The sequence below is a fragment of the Nelusetta ayraudi genome, unplaced genomic scaffold, assembly GCF_046127955.1.
Source record: "Nelusetta ayraudi isolate G7.1 ecotype Tasmania unplaced genomic scaffold, CSIRO-AGI_Nayr_v1 ptg000031l, whole genome shotgun sequence".
Taxonomy (NCBI): domain Eukaryota; kingdom Metazoa; phylum Chordata; class Actinopteri; order Tetraodontiformes; family Monacanthidae; genus Nelusetta; species Nelusetta ayraudi.
Window position 1 is genome coordinate 5880001 of NW_027466081.1, and position 22466 is coordinate 5902466.

At 48.3% G+C, this 22466-nt stretch overlaps 1 protein-coding gene across 3 annotated transcripts in view; it reads left to right on the forward strand.

The window, feature by feature from the left end:
- Window positions 1-22466, forward strand: part of fgf14 (fibroblast growth factor 14) — a 96928-nt gene that overhangs the window by 47817 nt on the left and 26645 nt on the right. For 2 of the 3 annotated variants that reach the window (XM_076031090.1, XM_076031092.1), the window contains exons 2-3: window positions 19336-19446; window positions 21427-21530. In XM_076031090.1, the coding sequence (XP_075887205.1) occupies window positions 19336-19446; window positions 21427-21530 (215 nt within the window). Of the gene's footprint in view, window positions 1-9213; window positions 10608-19335; window positions 19447-21426; window positions 21531-22466 lie in introns of those variants that run through there. The other variant, XM_076031091.1, reaches the window with a different exon arrangement.

The following is a 22466-nucleotide window of genomic DNA, read 5'->3' on the forward strand; positions in this document are numbered from 1 at the left end:
ATAATGTGCTGCATTATCAAGGGGCAGCCGCCAACTTCCTCGGGAGAAGGGGCTCTCGACCAAAGGAGCTGCACTTGGTCTGAATTGAATTACAATCCTCTGGCATGGGGGAAACGTTTTCCGGCCAAATTAAAAGCTGTAAAAAAAAAAAAAAAAAAAAAAAAGTATATATGGTTTTAAAAAAACAGGCGAAATTCAGGAATTTTCTCACCTTTTGGATGTTGGGTGAACATATTGAGGATGTGTTAGCAGCAGCAGGGTCCCCCGAGCAGCCTTGTAAACGCCCGGCGGGAGACTCCCGATAAGTGGATTGCGCTGCGGAGTCGACGGCGACGTACGTGATGTATGGGGAGCTGCGGTAACATTTGATCTGTGACGCCGTTAATGGCCGTCTGAGTGTGTGAGCGTGCCGTAATGTCTGCCGGTTAATGACTGCTGTCATATCAGAGTATTAACCCTGTCGCTTTGCCCTATTTTCGCTGCGCCGTCACCCCCATTAGCTTCGCGGCCGGACTCCGGGACACGGCGACGTTAAGTTCCGCGGGGGGCAAAAAGCCCCGCCTGTTTTTTCCTGCCCGATTTGGGGGGCAAGAGAGGGTCGCAGCAGCCAGAGCGCCGCGCCGGCTAATGACGATTAGCGTCATAACTTTTAGCCGTTACAGACATCATTAGTCTTTCATAGTCTCCTGGGGGAGAGAGAGACAGAAGGGGGGGGGGGGGGTACTTTATTGCAGTTCTCACTAAAGGGCTTCTGTTCACACAAGATCTGCCATGCGTGCCGGACAGGCGAACCTTGATGGACCTCTGTCAAGGAAACATTAAAGCTGGAGCGAGGTGAGAAACACTTACCAGCCGTAATGGTTCACGCAGGTGTAGATTTTATAGTTATGATTCCAAGTGGTTTTTTTTTGTTTTTTTTAATGCTGTAATGTCATTGGTTTGCAAGGCCCATCTGGTAAAATCATTGAAGAGTCTGGTCAAGAAGTCTGAACCGGTCGCCAATGAACCTGCAGCAGCGCCTGGTTTGAAGATTAAGTTTTTTATGCATCCATCTGGTGAAGAGCCCAGAGAAAGTGTTTGGATTCTGGAGGCTAAAGTTGGAAGGCGTTTGAAAGATGTCTCTGACACTGAAATGGTACTAATCAGATTTGTTGCTGCTACTTTATCCAGCTAGCGACAGCCGAGGGCTTCCTATTGTTACCAGGGAACATCTAAACCTGTAGCTCGGAGTGGCTGTGGACTCCTTTCAATTTCAAGACCGACTGAAATTCCTCATTCTTCTTTTGGCAAGATGGATGAGTGAAGATTTAGCCTGAACAAACCAGCTGGGGTTGCGGTTTGCACCTCTCAGAAATCAGGCAGTTCATGTATATCCGTGCGAACATTTACATTGTTCGATGCAAGAGACCACTTCTTTTTATCTTAGCTTATCTCAGTTTAGCGAGGGTGAAATGTTCAAAGATAATTAAAAAGATGTAATCAAATAACGTCTAAGTTTCATGCGAGTCATCCTCTTGATCCTGGTTTCCTTTGAAATGTCAATCTGATGATTGCTGCCCAGAGCTGAGCTGAGCTCGGCTCTCGGGCCGCTTGGCTCCAACTTGTTCTGAGAACAGCAAGACCTGCCTGATTAGGGATCCTGTCAGGCTCGAAGCTCCGCAGCGCCCGTAATGCGGTCAAATGCAGACAGGTATTCTCACTGGGGCCTCTCAGCGTCTTACACCGCCGACATGCGCGTTGTGTGTGTGTGTGTGTGTGCGTTCGTGCGCGTTTGTGTGTTGCAGTTTGACAGGGAGTCAGTTCAGGAGGAATCCTGAAGGTCAGCGGCTGCTCGTGTGTACCTTGAAAGAATCCAAACGGCAAAGTAATCCATACGTGTTGGCGAGTAATCTATTACTAAGTAATCCACTACTCTAATTAAACTTCTTTTTGAGTAATGGAGTAATGTAACAGAATTATCGTGGCAAAACAATCAATCAAAATTACTTCATCAAATAACGATTCCGTTACTTTTGCGAAATATTTTGCTCGCTAAAAATATCTTATTATCCCACAAAATGTCTGAAATTTCGAAAAACAGCCAAAAACAACGATGTCGTTCATTGATGATGCAGCCGTGCATGCAACGCCATTGATATGCGACAACGCAACAAAACAAGCATGGCGGTGACAAAAACAAAAACAGAGTCTTTATTTGTCGTAATTAGTAATTAGTAATTGACTGCTTATGAAACAAAGTAGTCGAAGAAGTGACTACATAACTTTTTAAAGAAGTAATCAGTAGCTGGATTACTTTTATGGAGTAACCCCAACAACACTGCCCATAACTGAAACAGCAAACACGTCGCTATGAATCCCGTTTAGACGTCTGACGTCCTAACGCGCGGCGATGCATCAAGCTGCTGTATCAAGCTGCTGTATCAAGCTGCTGTACCAGCCATTCACCAGAGCCCCTCGCTGACCTGATTTTCTCCCATATCACATCTGGGAGGTTTCGCCCTGGCTGACTGACCTGACATCACCCTCATTACCATTCCATCAGGCCTGCCAGTGCAAGAAATGTTGAACCCTCCTCACCTGCGTCGGAAATCCATTAATATTAACGGGCTCACCTGTACTCTGCTCCGTGCATTTGCAAAAACACACACACACACACACACACACACACACAGATGCACACAGAAGCACACAACAGAATTGGTTGCCCGCGCACCCTGCAGCAAAAATATTGAGCTGCAGCTGAGAAAGAAACAATAAGAAACGCACACATACACCCACTTACCTCCACACACACACACACACACACACACACACACACACACACACACACACACACACACACTGTGACAGCCCCGTGCTCCGGGAAGCAGGGCCTGCCTCAGGTGGGGGAGGGGAGGAGAGGGAGGCTGGTTGGACTAATTAATATTCTCCCACACTGCCCAGGGCTTCTCCGAGGAAGCTCCTCACTCTGCGGCGCTGCTGACAGGGCACATTCCATCAGTGCTGCAGACTTAAAAATAAGATCAAAGCATCGAGAGCTAAGGGAGCGTTTGTGTGTGTGCGACAGAAGAGCCGGGGAGTGACGAGCAGGAGGCCGACTCCTTTGGCGGTTGTGACGCTGCTGGATGTTTTTTTGTTTGTTTGTTTGTTTTTTTTCTTCCCCTCCCCACCCTCGTTGTTCGCGTCAGCGGCGGTTACGAAGTCCCGTTCGGCTCCAGTTCGCTCGCAGAAAAAAGAAAACTGATGCGCAGCGTACTCGGGGTTTGTTTGTGTTCGAGGCGATTATTCAGCACTCGGCGCCACCTAGGGACCGCAGGGCAGAGCAACTGTTGGCCCATTTAGCGCTTTCCTCTATTTTTTTTTTGGTAATCACATTGTTACTTTTATTGCTTTTTTCTCTCCTCCTCTGCACCTTGTCCTCATTGTTCTCATGAAAAAAAATTGAATTGAATTGCCCTGCAGGTCATATTGTGTTGAACTGCTGTTGAATTGTCGCAGTGGAAAAGTTTCCAGGGAAACCTCGAGGCACTGCAGTACCGCCCCTCTGAGTGTTTTTTCCTCTTTGAAAGTCCCGTGACAACTGGGTCTCCATACTGTCAGTGAACTCACCGGGAAGGAGCGGAATCATCGATGATGGGATGCAGGCGAATAGAAATTGTGTCCTATATGGAAAAAAACTCACAAGCCGAAGGAGAAGAATCACACTTGTCGAGTTGACCTGCGTCTGGCGTTCCCACTGCGAGCTGGTTTAAAGAGGACTGTCGGGATTTCTGGCCAGTGGGAAAGGGGGTGTCACTAGCTGCGTCTCCATTACATTTTTTTTGGCAAAATAAAAGCGATATTTCTAAAATTTAGACAAAGTACAATTGCGTTTTTGCAGATGTTTCCATTGAATTGTGCTAAGCGCATAAGCCGTAATTCTCGTAAAAGCACGTCCCGTGAGATTTACGTTTGTTTGTTTACGTTTGTTTGCTGTCTCTTTGATTACTTGTAAAAAAAAACAATCCGTCTTCTCCTCCGTCCAGGCATAACGCACCATTTTCACTTGAAGTGAACTGGTCACGTGACCCCGTATGTCGTCTGCGGTGTCGCGTGAAAAGTGTTTCCATGACACTTTTGCGAAATACCTCTATATCGATGCGTCTGAAGAACCACCTCATGAGAGCGTAAAAACCTTTTAGCCATATTTAAGAGTTTTTTTTTGAAATTTTGGCATTTGCATTACCCATTTTTTATTGCAATATTTAGGTTTTGCGCAATTCTGGGGGGTAATGGAAACTACTGACAACACTTGTGATCTTAGCGGCATTTTGAACTAGACATGTTTTTGCGCTAATTTGGAATGTAAACACCTTCGCAGTTCAGAATACACAATCCCAACTGCCTCCTCTGAGACCTACTCAGCTGTTTTCATTTGGCCTCACATCAAGGTCCTGGGTACGAAACCCCTGTAGGCCGTTCCGTGATCTTTCCGTGTGCAGTTTACATGTACTCCCGTTTGTGTGGGTTTCCTCCCAAGAGGGATGTTACTGACATTACATGTGACTTCAACTGCATTTTTAAAGACATCTTTTCAAGTTTTGTGCCAATTTGTACGCGGCTAGCAGTACCTCTCACAGGTCAGAATAAACAATCCCAACCGCTCCTTGGGGATCCACTCCGCTCCGCCCCTTCTGTACCCGGCAAAGTCCCAGCGAAGCGTCACCTTTTGTGGGTGAAACACGCCGTTTCCATGCCGTTCCTTTTTCTCAGTAGCACAAAGCCCGCAGCCCTGATGGAGAATGAAGACGTAAAACCGGGGCCACTGTTATGTGCTATGCGAGAATTGCCAAGTGTGGAAGGTCGGCCGTCGTCAGCGTCCAGCGCGACTCCTCCAACGGTGTAATTCACGGCGGGCTGTTAGAGAGCCGAGGCCTCCGCTGGAAGCCACCCTGTTTCATTAATGTCTCCGCTGGGGAGCTGCGCACCTCGGGCCCCCGGCTCTAATCTCATTCCCACGTGTGGGGCGGGGCACTCTATCACCCTCCCATCTGCGCGGCCTGCGCACATTCTCCAGTGGCATATTTAGTGCAGCCCGGTGGCGGCGGCGGCGGCGGCGGCTGCTTCTGCGCGACGTCCATCCAGATGAATTTTTGACGATAAATCAGCCGTTTAAAGGCCCGCTAGCGGCGACGGTGTGCAGCACGAGCTGCTCGTTTGCTCCCCACGCGCGCCTCCGCATCAACCGCCGCTCTTGATATATTATTCATGGACCGGGGTTGGGAAGGGGGCCCTCGCTTGATCATTGCGGCAAGAGGCGCCTTCATTGCGCCTTTTCGCCTGCACGTGAGGGAGGGTTGCAGGGGGGTGAATTTGCAAAGCGGGATATTTTATTCATCGGGTTCACCCCCCCTGCCCCCCGGCCGGCAGTAGTAAGGCAACCACGAACCTCCTCAGTGGAATGTGAAGTACATGTCAAACGTGCTACGTGCTGCGCATGTGTTAATGAGCTGATCTCCCCCTCGGAGCTGCCTCACAGGTTGCAGGAAGCCCATCAAACCGAACCAGAGCGTCAGTATTTGCCAAAATCAAGTGGCCTGACGCTGCTCTGTTTTCAAATGTTGTCGTCCGACGAAACAACACAGGGGTGATTTTAGGTGAGCTTCCTCCACCGCGGGACTGCAGGCTTTAATATTCATCGTCTCCATAGATCCAGATGTTCCTATTAACTATTTACTTTTTTACATTTGTTCCTCGCGCCGCAAATGTGACAGATTGGTTAATAATGCAGTTAGCGACTCAAGACTTTTTCTCCTCCGTTTCTCCACCAAGTACGAAAAGACAAAAGTGTTTTGTATTTTTTTTTTTCTACCTAAAGACAGTCCACTGCCAGACAGTATTGTGTTTGACTGGTTGCATTTTTTATTTTCTAATGCTTATTATGCTGAGATGCTTCTCTCCACAACCAGTGATGGTAAATCCAAATATTACTGACCTTTTTAGAGAACAGACTTTTTTTTTTTTTAAACTCTTTTAAAGGCGTTGAACATGTGCTTTCAAAGACTTCATTAGACTTGAAGGAAAAAACAAGTGTTGCCCTGTGCAGCAGTGTGATAGCATCTGCCGCTAATGCACTTTCACATTGTCCCCAGACTGTGATGCTCCTGTTATATCTGTTGCATCTGCCGTGTCCTTGTTTGCTCAGTGAAGGTTCAGCGCTCCCTCCAGCAGAGGCTGCTGAAATCATTTCGGATTTCATTCCTTTACGAGATTCGTATGAAAACTGAACTATAAGGCTTGTTTAAAACGCCACTGGGTCTTTTCATTAATATTGCAATGATATTTAGTGACGATTCCTCCAAGATGACTCACACTGCGGCATTTTCTTTCTTTATTTTTTGCTTAAATAAATAATTTCCGTTCCCCTTTACCCCCTCTCTCTCTGATAAGGCCTGACTAATTTGCTTTGACAGATAAATGACAGGCGCACAGTGGAATACTGACAGGCCACGAGCGTCTTCTCCGAGCCCCTGTTGTCCTTTTCGCTGGACGGGCGTAATTGAACTGCTGAACTCTTTTGAAAGAATATGAAAATGTAAAGAAACACGACAGAAAATCCTGGCACGTCGTGACTCGTCTTTATTAGATAATCTGCACATTTAGTGACCTGATGTGATTTCCAGCCCTCGGAAGTTATGCTCGATTTATCTTCTCATGGGCGGAGCTCCGCCGACAGATCGAGCTGTGCCATTAAACGCAGACAGGCCCCCCCGGAGCAAAGCAATAACAGCGGTCCAGCAGGTTGTTTATTCCCGCTTCTGTCGGGTGACATTTGCTTTGCCTCAGCTGCGGGACGGCTAAATAACGCTAATGCGATTTTCCTCCGAGCAGATTGGATTAAACATGTTGCGACCTGATGAGACTGTGACCTCACAAATCTGCATCAGAGTCCGATCGGCCCATTTAGTTTTCCACTTTAATCACGCGGGGCGGCTGCGCGCGGGTTCTGCGCTTCCTTGCGTCGTGCATCAAGAAATGTACGGATGGCGCTGCAGCGCGAGTTGATCCAGCAGCAAATGTACATGTGTTTTAATTGAAACACGGGCTAATGTCTCGCTAATTGGCTTTCCGGGGGCAACATTGAGTCCGTTTTTATTTGCGGCTGGTCTTGGATGGACCGTCCAGATGTGTTAACCTCTCCTCTTTCTGTTTGACACGGTAACCACGTTAGGCCCTGGAAAGGCCAGTATAAACAGGGGATTAGAAGTCCCTGGGATAAAGGTCTTGGCTTAGAGGGGTTTGGAATGGAACGGCAATGGACCCTCAATCGTTCTCGTGCAGGAGGAAAAAAAATGTAGGTACGTTGACGTTTGTTTTGCCCGCTGACAGAAAATGTTATTCCGCGAGCTCTGAGGTGCTTTTCGAAACTGCTTCCTGTCCCGGTACGAGGCCGTTGTGGTTGTTAAAACAGATGTATTGCTCTAATAGTGCTCTTTGCTGACGGGCGCCGGCCGTCTTGCTGCATGAGCAAAGAACTGTCCTCCCGTCTTCGTGCCTTGGCCTCTCCGGCGTCTGTCTTTGCTTGTCTGCATGCTGGAATTTGTATAGATGCCTGTTTTGAAAAGAAAATCCAGAACTATTGAATTAGTCTGTGACGCAACTGTTGCTCTGGGTGTCAGATTGTAGGACACACTTTTGCCCTGTTGCAGTTGGTCTTCTGTAACCATTTTCCCAAACTGCAATTTTGCTTTGCTAATTTGTCCTTTTAATAGGACAAAACATTAAAAACCTTAAAACTATGTTTAAATATAAACATATATGTGTGCATTTATATATAGATGTATATACATATATATGTGTATGCTTGTGTGCGCACGGAGCAGAACTGCTGTGTGATTCAGAGGGCGATGCTGCTGTGACATCAGCATCTTGTTGTGCATGAGGGAGCATTGTTGAGCTGACAGTGTCCGCTGCTGGCTGGAGCGCTAACTGCAGCGCCTCCTTCTGCAGTAGCAGCAGCAGCGGCAGCAACATGAGTCGGGACGCTCCGACAGCCACGGGTGGTTGTGCACAGCCGGTATGTGTGGTATAAAAAAAACCAAAACAAACAAAAAAAAAAAAACACCACTCAATCAGAGGTGCAACAAACACAGAAATGTTTCATGGCCAATCCAGAGAAATGAGAAATCTAACACACGGTCCGTTTCCCTCCCTCTGCTTGTTCTCACTCCCGCTATTTGTTTTAATGGAGATGGATGAACGGAGGCAGATGCCCAGCTGCGTGTCCGCCGTTTATTCCCCCAGCTGGGTATCAACAGGTGCGTCTGGCGGCGCGCAGTGCGCACAAGAGCGGCGCAATAATCCAGCGCGAGCGCCTGCCTCAGTCCCTGTGAGGCCGAATGTTTAATTACAGCCACCGACAGCAGATGGCTCTCTTGAGTTTTAATTTCTATGTCCTGTTATTGAGTTGAGATTCATCTTCCATTCCCCACCGAAACAGCAACAAAAAAAAGAACACCACAAAAAAAAAAGAAAACCGTTCAAATGTGTTTTACGATGGTAAACATCTAACACCTAAATAGCTGCGCGGGTATGTATGGTGCGTACATATAAATATGTTTCACTTTTATTATTTTGAAAGGGTCTTTTCTTGCGAGATCCTTCACGTAAAAGGTCGTATGAAAACAAACGTGCCAATGCGAGGCGCTGTCCGTGGTGCTGAAAGTCCAATGACCCCCAAATCGGCGTGTTTCACCGACACGCAAGTCAATCAATCTACATTAATTATGAAATATTAGCATTTTTTTTTTAAATGTTTTTTTTTTTTTTTAGAATTTAAATCATGCTGAAGGAATTGAAGCCGAAAAAATAAATAAAAATGTAGTACAACTGTTTAAATTCCGTTAGAAGTCTAAATGTTTTACGCCAATAACTTGAAATTTAATTGGACAAATCAGCCCTCTTTAATCGTGTGTGTGTGTGTGTGTGTGTGTGTGTGTGTGTGTGTGTGTGTGCTCGAGGTGTGTGTGTGAGTGCGTGCTCGAGGGGTGGGGTGGGGGTAAGGACTACCCCCTTCCCTCGTGCGTTGCGTGGTCCTCGCGAGCGTTTGGGACTTGTTGATAGGAGAAAATTGTGTGTGTGCGTGCGGACTGAAAGGAGGAGCGGGAGCGTGTGCTGTGCATCAGAGGTGCCATCGCACACATTCGCGCGCGCACACACACACACACACACGTCTGCGTCGCGCTCATCACCCTTTACGCGCATCAATCGCGCACCTTTTTTTGCGGAGGACGGCTGGGGGTGGGGGTGGGGGGGTTCTGCCGTGGATGGGACTGAACGGCGGTCCGGTCCAGTTTTGACGTCACCTCCAGCGGATTTCGGATTTCGGTCTCTGGCACAAAGCGACACCCGCTCGCTTTGTGCTGCTTTTCGAACGGCAATGAAGGGATGCACGTGTTTTTCGAGACACCGCCGGACGCACCGGCGGACCAAGCCCGGACCAATCGCCTTCGTCCGCTGATGCCCGCCGCGCCACGGCGCCGTATTTCTCCCCCGTCCCCGGAGCGCCGGGACTGTTGATCGGCGGTCACAACGGGGGTCGCCGTCCTGCTCGTCATCCTCCTCATCCGAAACTTGGGACTTCTCTCCTTCACCCGGACAGAGGCGCCCTGGTTGATCCCCCCCCTCCCCGCCAAACGGCAGCTCGCGTCAGCGTCTGGCCGAGCGGGAAGCAGCTCAATCTCAGTGGAGGCGCGCGGACGGCAACGGGGAGCAAAAAATATCGCGGCTGGATGCTGCTGTTAAAGGACGCAACAGCAGCAGCCGCCGCCAGCAGCTGCACCTCCGCCGCCGCCAGCAACAGCAACAGCGTCGGGCGATGCCACTGAACGCGTCACAGACAATGAGCTTAAACATCACTGTGCAGGTATGAATAATCCTCTGACATTCCGGTCCGCGTGACTTTTTCTGGCATTGCTCTCCATCAAGACCCATGCTTATTGATGCATGTGTGGAATTACGCATGAACTGATCTCATTTTTTAACCCCCCTCCCTCCCCTCGTTCCACCATCATGTGCAAGATTTTTTTTTTTTTTCCCCCTCCTCCCTCCCCCCCCGGTGATGATAAGAGCTGTTTGAATATGGCATTTATCATGTAGCGTCCGGACAGGGGGTGGAAAAAAAAACACACAATAAAATAAAAAACATATCATAAGAAAGCAAGCCAGCTTCCAAGTCTATGTGTTCGGGCACCCTGGCGTTTGGCCACACGGAACGGACTCTCTCAGCCGCCGCTGCCGCCGCCGCCATGGGACTGTGACCCGGGCTTGGTAGGGGGGGGGAGAGCTCATCCAGAGGCGGCTGCTTTGTGCAGTCTGCGCTCGGCGTGCGGACGGGACACCCGCGCCCGAGCGCCTTGTGACTAAATTCGGAGCCATGGCCGCGGCCATCGCCAGCGGGCTCATCCGGCAGAAGAGGCAGGCGCGGGAGCAGCACTTAGACCGGCCCGCGACCAACCGGCGCAGGAAGAGCCCCAACAAGAACAAGGGGCTGTGCAATGGCAACCTGGTGGACATCTTCTCCAAAGTGCGCATCTTCGGCCTCAGGAAGCGGAGACTACGGAGACAAGGTCTGGGAACTTTCACATGTGCAAAAGATGACTGTTGTTGTTGTTTGATGTTGTTTTCTGTTGTTGTTTTTGGCGCGTCCTTGTTTAAAAAAAAACAACAAAAAAACATGCAAAGTGTGCGTAATAGAATAGATGACGGTCTTTTGGAAAAAAAAAAAAAAAAAAAAATGCGCATCCGTGCGTAAAAGCCAAGTTCGGCTAAAAGTGGGCAACGTTTTTCCACGCCACAGGTGTACACGCGTCGCCAGCAGCTGACTTGTGCGCGCTCCCGCGGAGTAGTCGACAGATTGGGCTCGACGCTCTCAGCCGTCACCTGCACGGCGACTCCGGGAGGGACGCAGCTTCGCTTTTCGGGAGCGCGCGCGCACAATGTTCTAAACTCATTAATATGCATGCTGGGGGGCGAGAAAAAAAAAGAAGAAAAAAGGTCAGCGTCCCCCCCAGTGGGCAGGTCGCTTTCTTCCTTCCTCGCACCCCCACTTTTCCTCTTCACTGTAGGGAAGAGAAAAAAATAAGTCATTTTCCCTGCCAACTTAATACCACTGCTCATTTTGTCTCGTAAAAGTGATATATGACGTTCATTTTCATTTAGTGGGGAGTGATGGTTGAATGTGCTGCTGTGGGAGACTCATCAGGTATGAGACCTGTTGCGCGCACACGCACACACACACACACACACACACACACACACACACACACCAAGTGATTATACACCGTTTTACATAATTCCCCGGCAAAACTCCCACATGCAGGGAGACATTTTTGCTCCGACGAGCCGAGAGTCGTCCTCTTTCATCTCCGTTCGCCCCAACGGAGGCATTTGGAGAGCTGATTACCTCTCTCATCTTTGACCCCACCCCTCCCCCACCCCCTTTTTTCCGGTGGTCCTTACCGGAGATGCTGCTCCCATCACACATCCCTATCGGCAATCGCATGGATTAAATGGCTTTGTTGTGACAGGGTGTGTGTGTGTGTGTGTGTGTGTGTGTGTGTGTGTGTGTGTGTGTGTGTGTGTGTGTACAGCGGCAGGCAGACAGAGCTCACATCTGGACACGGGTCAGGGCCTCGTCGGGACGGGAAGGTTATAATCGGCTGAGCCGCCGGGCTGCTGCTCCTTCTGCTGTTGCCCTGCTTGTGTGTGTGTGTGTGTGTGTGTGTGTGTGTGCGTGTGCGTGCGCGCGCACATGTTTATAATCTGCATCTCCTTGTAACCAGCGAGTGTGTGTGTTTGTGTGGGGCAGAGTGGGAGGTGTGTGTTTGGCGTGTCTAATTGTCTGTCCTGTGTCACCTTGAATTTTCGTGGCGGGTGCCCGTACTCCCGCGTGAGCGTCACACCGGCGTCTGCCGGCGCCGCCGACAGTCGACGCTGCCGTTTGTTCAGGGCGGTGAAGCAACGATCAGAGCTGGAAATACTCACCGTGATTAAAACAAAACAAACACACAGTGATGATGATATTAATGCGAGGGCCCCTGAAACGTGCAAATCCCTTGACACACCCAACCCCCTACGACCCGCCGCCACCACCACAGTCAGACGTGAGGGCGGCGGAGTCACAGCCCTGGAATGACTCCACACCTGCACCAAACAGCCATTTTGGAGAGCAGCCTTTAGAGAGCCTTTGAATAATGACGGCTAATCCACAGGAGCTGGAGCCTCGGCGGCGGTGGCGTCTCCGCGCCGAGGCTCCACCTAAACGAAGCGTGACACCCCGCTCTCCGCTCCGCCCCACCCCCGCCCACCCCTCTCCCCTCCATCCCCCCCCCGGAGGGCCTGAAACGGTTAAATTAAAATGAAGGGCAAAGCTGTTTTCTTTCTTTCTTTTTTTTTTCCTTTTTGAGCGCCGTCATTTGTCCTCATTCCTGGCTCTAATCAGAATCCAGGTAAACACCCCCTCCGCCCCTACCGCTTTACCCCCCCCTTCCCCACACACACACACACACACACACACTCACACACATTCACGGCAAATTTTGGGGTTGCTTTGTGCCCCCTGTGCATGAGGGGCCTAATGGGAACGCACTTCATTAGTTTTCCCTCTCAGTTGAGAATTAGTCAAAACCCTGAACAAGCTGTACGAGGCTCTCAGGGGTGGATGTTTAAAACACAGCAGTTCTGTCTCCCTTTCTTCCCCTTCCACTCAATTCAGTCAAGATCACAGATTTCAGATGGATTATTTTCGCTGCTGTTGTGTTTTTCATGATTTAATTCTTTTCTTTCCTTACTCCCACACCTTGGCCTTGACCTTTGGCTGTGAGTCACAAAGTGCAGTGGTTGAAATTCCCCCCCCCCCCTTCGAAATGGGACGCACCTTCAAGAACACATCGCAAAAGTGGATTTTTTTTTTAACAGGCGTGCTGTGGTTTTATGAAGGCGTCATTGAAGCTCATGCTGAGCTGTCACGCACAATATGAAGACCTCCCCCAGCCATCTGCAGCACCCCGGACAAGCTGCCAGTTCACAGCAGGGTCAGCACAGGGGAGGGGGGGCAACCATCCACATTCGCACCTCCAGACAATTGGCTGTTGCTAATTAGCCTTAGACGTTTTTCAACTGGGAGGAAGCAGGAAAGAAGAAGAAACACAACTGCTGGCTTTAACGCGAAAGCTAACCGCTACCGTTAAACTAGTCACCTATTTCACTCACCGAAGACGTCAGTATTCGACTCGTATTTGTTATATATACTGTACATATGGCTTTTTGTAAAGATCAGGACTGGAATGGAGTCGGACACAATGCAGTGGTTGTCACAACAATGTAAAAATGTAAAATATCACATTTACATAATACAGTGTAATATAATAGAATTGCAATTATAACCACATTCAAGGTGCACAATGTCTGCTCAGAGCAGGTCTCTAACATTACCACAGACTCAGTGCACCATATCATTGTATACAGGCTTTCTGTTTGTTGTTGATGTAGTTCATTTCGTTGTTACTGCAACAGTAGCTACTTTTCCATTACCGTTTTTTTTTTTTTTTTTACAAAATCAAAGCGATTTACAATTGCGATTTGCAGGAGTTTCCATTAAATGGTGTGAAGTGCATAAGCTGGAAATCGTGTAAAATCTCGTCCCGCGAGATTTACGAGAATTACGTTTGCTTTTGTTTGTTTACGTTTGTTTGCAACCTCCATCGAAACACAACACGCCATTTCCACTTGAAGTGAACTGGTGACCACGTGACCAGTCTGGTGATGCGTAAATACGAAAAAAGTATTTCCATGACACTTTTGCGATATACCTCTATATCGATACGCCTGAAGAACCACCTCATGGTTAGCAATGATTGAGAGGTTTTTCGAAGTTTAGGTGTTTCCATTACCAGTTTTTTATTGCGATATTTAGGTTTTTGCGCAATTCTAGGGGGTAATCGAAACACAGCTAGTAACATGAAGGGTTAGTCTACTCTGTTATATTATATTCTATTGATGCGCCTGACATTTAAACATGACCGTGCATCAGATAGCCGGATGGCTAAGCTAAGCCTCAAAGTGGGAAGCGGCGCGGGGCGAAATGGCACCGAGCCCGGAACGACGCCGCCAACTGTCAGAGCCGTAACGACACAGTGCGCAGACATGTTGATTTCCCTCTCGGGAGAGACGCCCGGCTTCCCTGCGACAGGGACGCCGGAAGCCGTTCCAACCGTTCAGGCTATAATTATAGATTGAAATTGCGTTCCGATTCCCGCTGAGGTGAGCCGAGACGCGAGAGCGGAGGTGTCGCTAACATATCCCAGCACCCAAATTTCCTTTGAGAGTCAGACGCTGAATTAACTGGACCCCTGTTGGCGACACTGATATTTTTTGGTCGAATTCATTCAAGTCTGATTTTTTTGATTTTTTTATTTTTGGAAAAACTACTACCTCTCATTTTTTTTAAATTGTCTGCTCAGTTCACTAGAAGGCACAGATGTGTTTGAGCGTGCAGGCCCGACTCTTGAGGGAAAACGACGGAAAGAGCACACTGTGTTTTCTCTCAATTCTCCCATGCATTTATTTTATTATTTTTTTTAAAAGATTTGACAGCAGATGTGCTGCCAGTGGTCGCACTTTTGTTTATTTTGAAGGGATTAAGACCGGAGTTGTAAATCCTATTACGCCCGGACCCGGAGCCGCATCCTGCTGGAGCTCGCTGGTAATCTCAGCCGCTCGGCCTCTAATTATCCCCGCGGATTAGATCCATAGATCATCAGATCGCGTTACACAGATCAGAGCGGCAGATTAGCTCGCATGATCTGGACGGGGGCCGTTTCCAGCGCGTGTACGTGCATGTGTGTGTGTGGACAGGGCCCAGCGATGCATCATCGGGCCGCTCCCCGGAAGAAGAAAAAAAAAAAACCCCGTCTGCGTCTGATGAGTTATTGTCGAGGTGTCACAGATTTTGTTGATATAAGAGACGGCAGTGCTGGAGCTGTCGGCTGCTTGATCTGCCTGCTTTTTTTTTTTTTTCCCTCCTTTCTCTCCGTGACAACAGAAGCAGCAGCCACGTTAAAGGAGGAGGAGGTGGTGGTGGTGGTGGTGGTGGTGGTGGGTGGCGGGTAGTTTGGAGGGGGGTTCCTCTGCAGGCTGGAAAAGCCCCTCTCCTCCTTCCAGAGACGCTCAAAGTGGGTCAGGTGGGGCGGAGCTGACAGCGGGTCTGCCGCAGCTGCGAGCAGCGTGCGTCCATACACCTGCACACGCACACGCACAGAGGCACAACAGTGAGACAACAGAAAAAAAAACAAAAACCAGGCAGAAGTGTGTGTGTGTGTGGGGGGGGGGGAGGTGACGGTGATGCAGAGAGGCAACTTTAGAAGGAGGGGTGGGGAAAGAAAACCGCAACATGTCTGACAGTTCCATTTCTATGCGGAGGCCCAGCGCTGCGGCAGAGCTGCCACATCCCAGATCTAAGGGCTGATGTGCCTGTTGTTTCCCGAGGATATACCCCCCACCCCCCCACCCCCCTCACCCGCCAACCGCCACCACCACCACCCCAACACACCCCCTGCTGCTGCTGCTGCTGCTGCCCGCTCTGCTTTCCTGGAAACAAAGAAGCGAGCGGCGTGTTGAAACCTGAAGCTCCGCCGTCGGTGTAAAACCAACACGGCGACTGGCTGCCGAGCGGCAGAGCCTCCGGGACGCCTGATCGGCGGTGAACGTCGCCGCCGAGTTGTCGCCCGGCGTGCAGCGACTTGTCTTGGGCACCAGTTGAAAGTGTTGTTTTTTTTTTTTTTTTCAATTCTTTCTAGCTTGAATGGTCCTATTTTGAGATCTTTCTGTTCACCTTAGCCCTCTGTTTGCAGCCTTCTTCAAGAACAACTGACTGCTTTGCTGGATAGCCCTTGTCCCTGGCCAACGCCTGCAAGAGGGCTCAGCACCCTTTGTGACGTCGCAAAGGGCACACACGTTTGCTGAACTTCTCACTTTAATGCGCACTCTGAAATGTGGAGCTAGCAAAAGTAAGTCGAGGACGAGCTTCTGTCCTTTCTGGGAGGTTGACTGACATTCGAGAGCATAGGTGTCAAACTCCGGCTCGTGGACCAAATTTGGCACACATTGTCATTATATTTGGCCTGCAGGGCCAATACAAAATCACTATGAGAACTGGCCCGCCCAACCTTGCATCTGATTCGACAGGAAGAGATAATTAATATCAAGTCATTTGACTTTCCGTTCTTTCACCGTGATTAAGGCATAAATCCGACGTGAGCCGTATCGCCAAGTTAGCGTCCCAAACGCCGCGAGGGCGTTCTAACGAATTCACAGTCCCGCAGTAGCATAGAAACCGCAAACCTGTGAGTAAACAACGGCGTGGTGAGTGGATGATTGAATTTCCTTGTTTTTCTTCTGACATTTTGGATGGATTGCGCTTTTTCCCGTTATTGAAACTTATCCAATAAGTTTGGTTTTTAATCCTGTTTGATAAATTGGCTAAAATGCCATCGCTTCCACCTCAGGCTCACTGCGAATGAGGGATACCGGAGCTAAAGAAAGAAAGAAAGAAAAAAGCCTTGAGGAGAGAATGCCGCTACCTGTGAGATATAGCGGCTGGCTGGCTGTCTGGCTGGCTGTCTGGCTGGCTGGCTGGCCGGCCTCGGGGAACACCGCCAACGTCACATGATTTATAGCATGACGGTGAAGCCAAGTTCGCTGCGCAAACATACACAGCCGCGCACGAACTGCGAGAGTGAATATTAACAAAGCCAGCGAGCCATTATGTGCTTCCAATTAAAACAAATTGCCCAGTGATCTGTCTTTAATATCGGCTCTGCCACCCAGCAGCAGCGGTGGCGGCGGCGGCGGCGGCGAGACGACGCTGATTAAAGCCGTTCGGTGTGTGGCTGCGGGAGAGTTCCTTGCTTGAGGCCAGCCGCTAAAATAAAAATCATTTTTTAAAAATTGAAAAATTCATGCAAGACCCTGTGTGTGGAAAGAGTTGTGTGTTGTTCTGTCATCTGCTCTCTCTGCTGGCCTCCCAGAAACTCACCTTCACATCGGTCCTTGTCCTTGAAATTAAAGACGCCCACTGGTACGATGCACTTTGGCTGACTGAAACAGCCGGTGCCGCATTTTGCACGTGATAAAATACAGCAAAATTACACATATGGTTAAAAGCAAGCTGAATTTCAATGAAATTCAAATGGAAATAAATTCAATTCAGAAATTCAATAAATCAATTCACTCAGCATCCCACTTATTTACATAAGTAATGATAAAAAAAACAACACAGTTATTTCTTTTTTTTCATCAAACATGGTAAAATCAGCCCTTTGTGATGTCACAGGGGCCATTTCCTATTTTAGCATCATCCCCATCCACTTGTTGTTTCCCCCTTCCCTGTTGTTGTCCAACCAAACAAGATGACCAGCGTCAGTTTTACCATTAAGCTAAAACTCAGCGATTTTGCAGGACACTGGAAACAGAGGGCTAAATACAGTGTTTTCTGGACCGTTTCTGGATATTTGGTAATGCAAGGAAGAAACTTAAGGCTGAGATTAAGAAGAACTACTGATCTGAAAATGGGTAGAATAGGGGACCTTTAACCAGGGCAAGCGGAGGAAGGGAAATGTCCATCTGTCTCCTTAAATGTCTGCGGGAGATGTGACAGTGACGAGTATCTTAATAAACGAGGGAGTTGCTTTTAGCTTCCTGTCAGTGGGCTGAACCCGGACCTCCCTGAGGTTCCCTGACAGGGCGGCTCTACCTCACTCACTCTCACCTTTTCATTGTTCGGGTGAGGCCACGACAGCAGACGAGCTTAATGCCATCCGGCCGTGCACGGCGCTCGGATACACTACGGAAAAAACCCCAACACATTTTCTCCCCTGTGTTTTTTATTCTTTCCCGAGTCAAAGGTCTCGGAGCTACAGAATGTCATCAGTCGACGGAGGCGTTTCAGAAGAGAGCGCTCTGGGCAGGACACGGTGGGAAAAAAAAAAATCCTCCCTGCCCTTAGCAAGACCCCTTCAGTTCTCCTCCGTGGCTCTGCTCTCTTCTTTTTTTCCCCAGCTTCCTTTCTCTTACACTCGTTCCCTCTCTCTCACACACGCACACACACACGCACACGCACACACAGTGGTGAGGAGAATGGTTTGGGCTCAGGTGAAGTTGATTGTTCACCTCCCCGGGGCTTTTCTCAGAATGAAATTCGGCATGATGGCTGTCTCGACGATGAGAGTAATGTTGATGGTGTATGACCCCAGTGTGGTTGTCCACACACACGCGCACATAGGCACAGATGCGCACACACGTGCCAAAGTCACATGCAAGATTTCTTTATTACTTTGTTGCTTTTTGTGGCTATTTTCCATTTTTGTCGCTCTTTTGTGCGACGGCAAAACGACCAAATGCATCCAGATTGAGCCCCGAATGGCTCAGCCGCTTTGTCACCCCGATGTTTTTTCAACAGCAGATATGTAAGTCAATCCGGCGGTCGGGTCAGCGCCTCTCTGTATCCTATACCATACTCGGCCAGGACCCAGAGAGGGTGCTGTTGGGTTCATTATTGCTACAGATTAATTCTGCTTCCTGCAATTGGTCCACCCTATCTCCGCGCAGGGCAGGGTTTATGTGGCCTTGGTGCTGGCCGCGGGATTAAGCCGTGAACATCCACACCAGTTACCACGTGTGTCATGGAGCATTGTACTGCGGCTCCTGCAGAGAATTCTGAGTGGAAATTCTTCACAAAAAAAAAAGACATTTTTTAAAATTTGAAGCTCGCGGTAGCGCCGTGGTGAGCACTATCGCCTCACTGTGAGAAGGTTGTGGGTTCGATTCCCAGGCTTGGACCTTTCTGTGTGGAGTTTGCGTGTTCTCTCTGTGTCTGCATGGGTTGAAATTGGAAATTGGAAACTCTAAACTGACTGTGCGAGTGTGAATTGTTGTCTGTCCTAGTTTGTGTCTTTGCGGAACTGCGACTGGCGACTTGTCCAGGGTGTCACCCTGCCTTCGCCCTATGACAGCTGGGAGAGGCTCCAGCAGACCCCCGAAAACTCTGAGTGGGTACTGAAAATGGATGGACGGATGAATGTTACATCACAGAGGGTTGTGTGGGAACAAAAAATTAGTAAATAATAGAGAGATCTATGGAGAGTTCTCTGTCACACAGAAAACTTGGGAATTTTACATGTTTTGGGGCAAGTGTTGAACTTGGTTGACTGCTCACCACTCCAGCATCCGCCCGTCGACCGTCACCAAATGTCTAAAGTGTTAACCTTCCCCTTTGTTCTTGCTGTCTCCCCCCTGCAGATCCCCAGCTCAAGGGTATAGTGACCAGGTTATATTGCAGGCAGGGCTACTACTTGCAAATGAACCCCGATGGCTCTCTTGATGGGACCAAGGATGACAGCAGTAACTCCTGTGAGTACCACCTTGTCTCCTCTGCCAGCCTTACAGGTCCAGCGGCTGCCCCGAAAAGCTGACGGGAAGTTTTGCCAACGCAACAGTATTGCGAGGAATTGTCAAGCCGCAAGGCGCCTGAAAGGTGTGGTGTCAGAAAAGAAAGGAAGAAAATAAAGAGTGCCCTCTCCCTTCCTGGGGGATTTATCCCTCAGGAAATGAACCAGTGACCTCCCCGTCCAGCATCTCTAACCTTCAGGCCTCTACATCCCCTCATTTTTCAGTCTTCCCAGCAAATTTGTCTTCTCAAATGGCAGCGCCTATGAGATCACACCAATTTATCTTCCTCTCGGTGGCGAAGGAAAGTGGACCAGGAAACAGTGGGCTTAGCGGGGAGAGAGGGGTATTATTAGCTTGATCCGACGCCGCGCCGCTATCGCCCCCAGGCCAGGTGCTTAATTTGATTCCGCCGCTCGGTGCTAACTCCTGCCTGACACTCTACATTGTGTCACTTATTCCTGTCAGCGTGAGCAGATGTGGCACATGTCGCATCTGATTGGCCGTCCGACCGGGTCTTATTTGGACTGTGAGCCAAACATATAGAGGGGAGGGTGGAGGGGAATGTTGTATAATTTAAATACCGCGGAGTGTTTATGTTTTGGCAGAGGCTCCTCCCTAATAATATGTCTATCCTTGAGCCTGGCCCAAAGCCACAGAGAAACCCCCATTCCCTCAGTTAGTTCTCTCGACATTTGCCGAGCTCCAAGAGCAGCCAAATACCCAATTATCTACCGGGGCAGCCAAGATCAGAACATGCATATTTAAAGGTCCCATATTATCCCCGTCTTCAAATCTTCGTTTTTCATCCTGGGCTGAAGGGGAGTGACCTTGCACATTTATTTATCAAAAAAACAAACAAATGAAAAAAAATAGCTGCAAAAAAACGAATTAAACTTGCCTCCAGGTTCTCAATGATTTTTATGCCCCTTTGTCATTGATTGTTTATTTTATTTAGTTGTACAGGGCCCGCATTTTACCAATTTGACCAAAGTCTTGCTCCAGACTTGAATGTTACAGTGTACTAAAAAATATTAGTTATCCAACAAAACTTCATCATATTTAGCCGTCTGTTTACACCCTCCTGATGAAACGCTTGATTGGGATGTAAGTAAATAAGTCAGTAAGTAAGTAAGTAAGGAAGTAAGACTTATTTGTTTAGCACCTTTTATACAAAGTGCTTCATATAAAATCAATAAGTACAAGAGCAAAATGCATACGTACAGTAAATCAACATCATATCAGAACCTAACGTTCCAATAGGCTTCTTGATTTGCTACAGCCTTGCCACAAAAACCATTCCAGTTTTCAATAGTGTGAGAAAAAAATGACAGTGCAAATCATTTTAGTGCGTTCTGCATATGAAGGTAATAGAAATGAAGTAGTGACCAAAGTTCGAGCTGCTGCCCCTAAACTGGTAGCAATATGGTACCAGAGCCCATTGTGGTGTCACATCTCTATTTCTGTTAAAAAAAAAAACCAAACAAGCTGTATGAGCACAATCAAATGAAGACAAAGTTTGACTTTTCTCACTCATAACAACGCGGCCTTTCATCTCCCACATGCACGCAATTAACGTCACATGGCCGGGCCAATTGTGTTTTATTTTGGTACCAGACCCGAGGAGTGCGCAAAAACAACAAAGAGCCTATTAGATCCGCCACGCATCAGTGGCGGCCCCAATTACAACTACTTTGCAGGTGGCTCCGGCTGGCCGAGGCCACACCGGCAATTATCTTCAGAGATTTACCCCGAACGCATCGGGTCTCAGATTGCGTCGCGCACGCATGACGGAGCGCTAATGGCGAGTGGCTCGCGTAACGTTGATTAATAAAGCAATAACGTTTTATAATTTGCGCCGGTCGCTCGGTGACGCGGTGAATTCTCTTCTTTTTTTTTTTTTTATGTGCGTAATTTGTTGTTGCCTCGCCTTTGTTTTTCCAGCTTTGTTCAACCTTATTCCTGTGGGCCTCCGAGTCGTCGCCATTCAGTCTGTGAAGACGGGGTTATACATCGCCATGAATGGGGAAGGCCATCTGTACACCTCAGTAAGTGGATTCTATTGTATTGTTTTCACCTGCTCTGATAAGCACGCAACAGGTGTCAAGCTCAAGGCTGGCAGGCCTGAAACAGACGTCGGTTCGTAATAGGCAGCTTGCCAGAGCTTAAAGTCCACGCTGCTTTAAACTACATCTCCCACAATGCAATTTTGATTAAGTCAGCCAGAAAGTGTTTCCCCGTCAGCCTTAAATCGTGACGTAAAAGGCAGCAATTTTATGAGAATTTCAACCAGTGTTAATGTAACTTCTCTCTCTGATCATAAAAGATTTCAGATTGAACTATAAGCTCTCATATACAGTTTTGGGGAGAAAATAGCACCTCATAAACTTGTGATATATTGCATTAGGTATCATTAGGGCAATTTCTTTGAGTCTAGTCACCCACATGCCCTGTTTGAACCAGTTTAGTAACTTAAACTCTCAAATACAGTGAAAGCTATTTTGCAATATGTTAAGGAGTGATTACATTTGCACAGTTACAAACCAGTAAGCATAATGCTGATATGGCCCTTGGTAAAAATCATGATCATATATCGTGAAAATATACTTTTCTTTGGTCTTAATTCCACACAAAATATTATAACTCATATATGTGCTTGTTAAAGGAATGTGTGTTTTTCAATCATTTATATTTTATATATATATGCCGATTCATGAACGGATCCAAACACGCTGTAATTGAATTCATCAATTCCCACGCCGCACAGGAGACTGCTCGCAATACGGCGTCCAGAGCATGTCTCAGATATTTACCTCATACGTGACAGGATAATTGCATTCCGCTGAAGGTTAGGGATCCCATTAAGCAGAAATTCATGCATATAGGGTCCTATTCATCTGGCTAAATGCCCCCAGAGTTTTCATTCCCCGATGAAAAATAAAACCAGTTACTTCGGGCGACATCATTCCGGCGAAATGCCCATT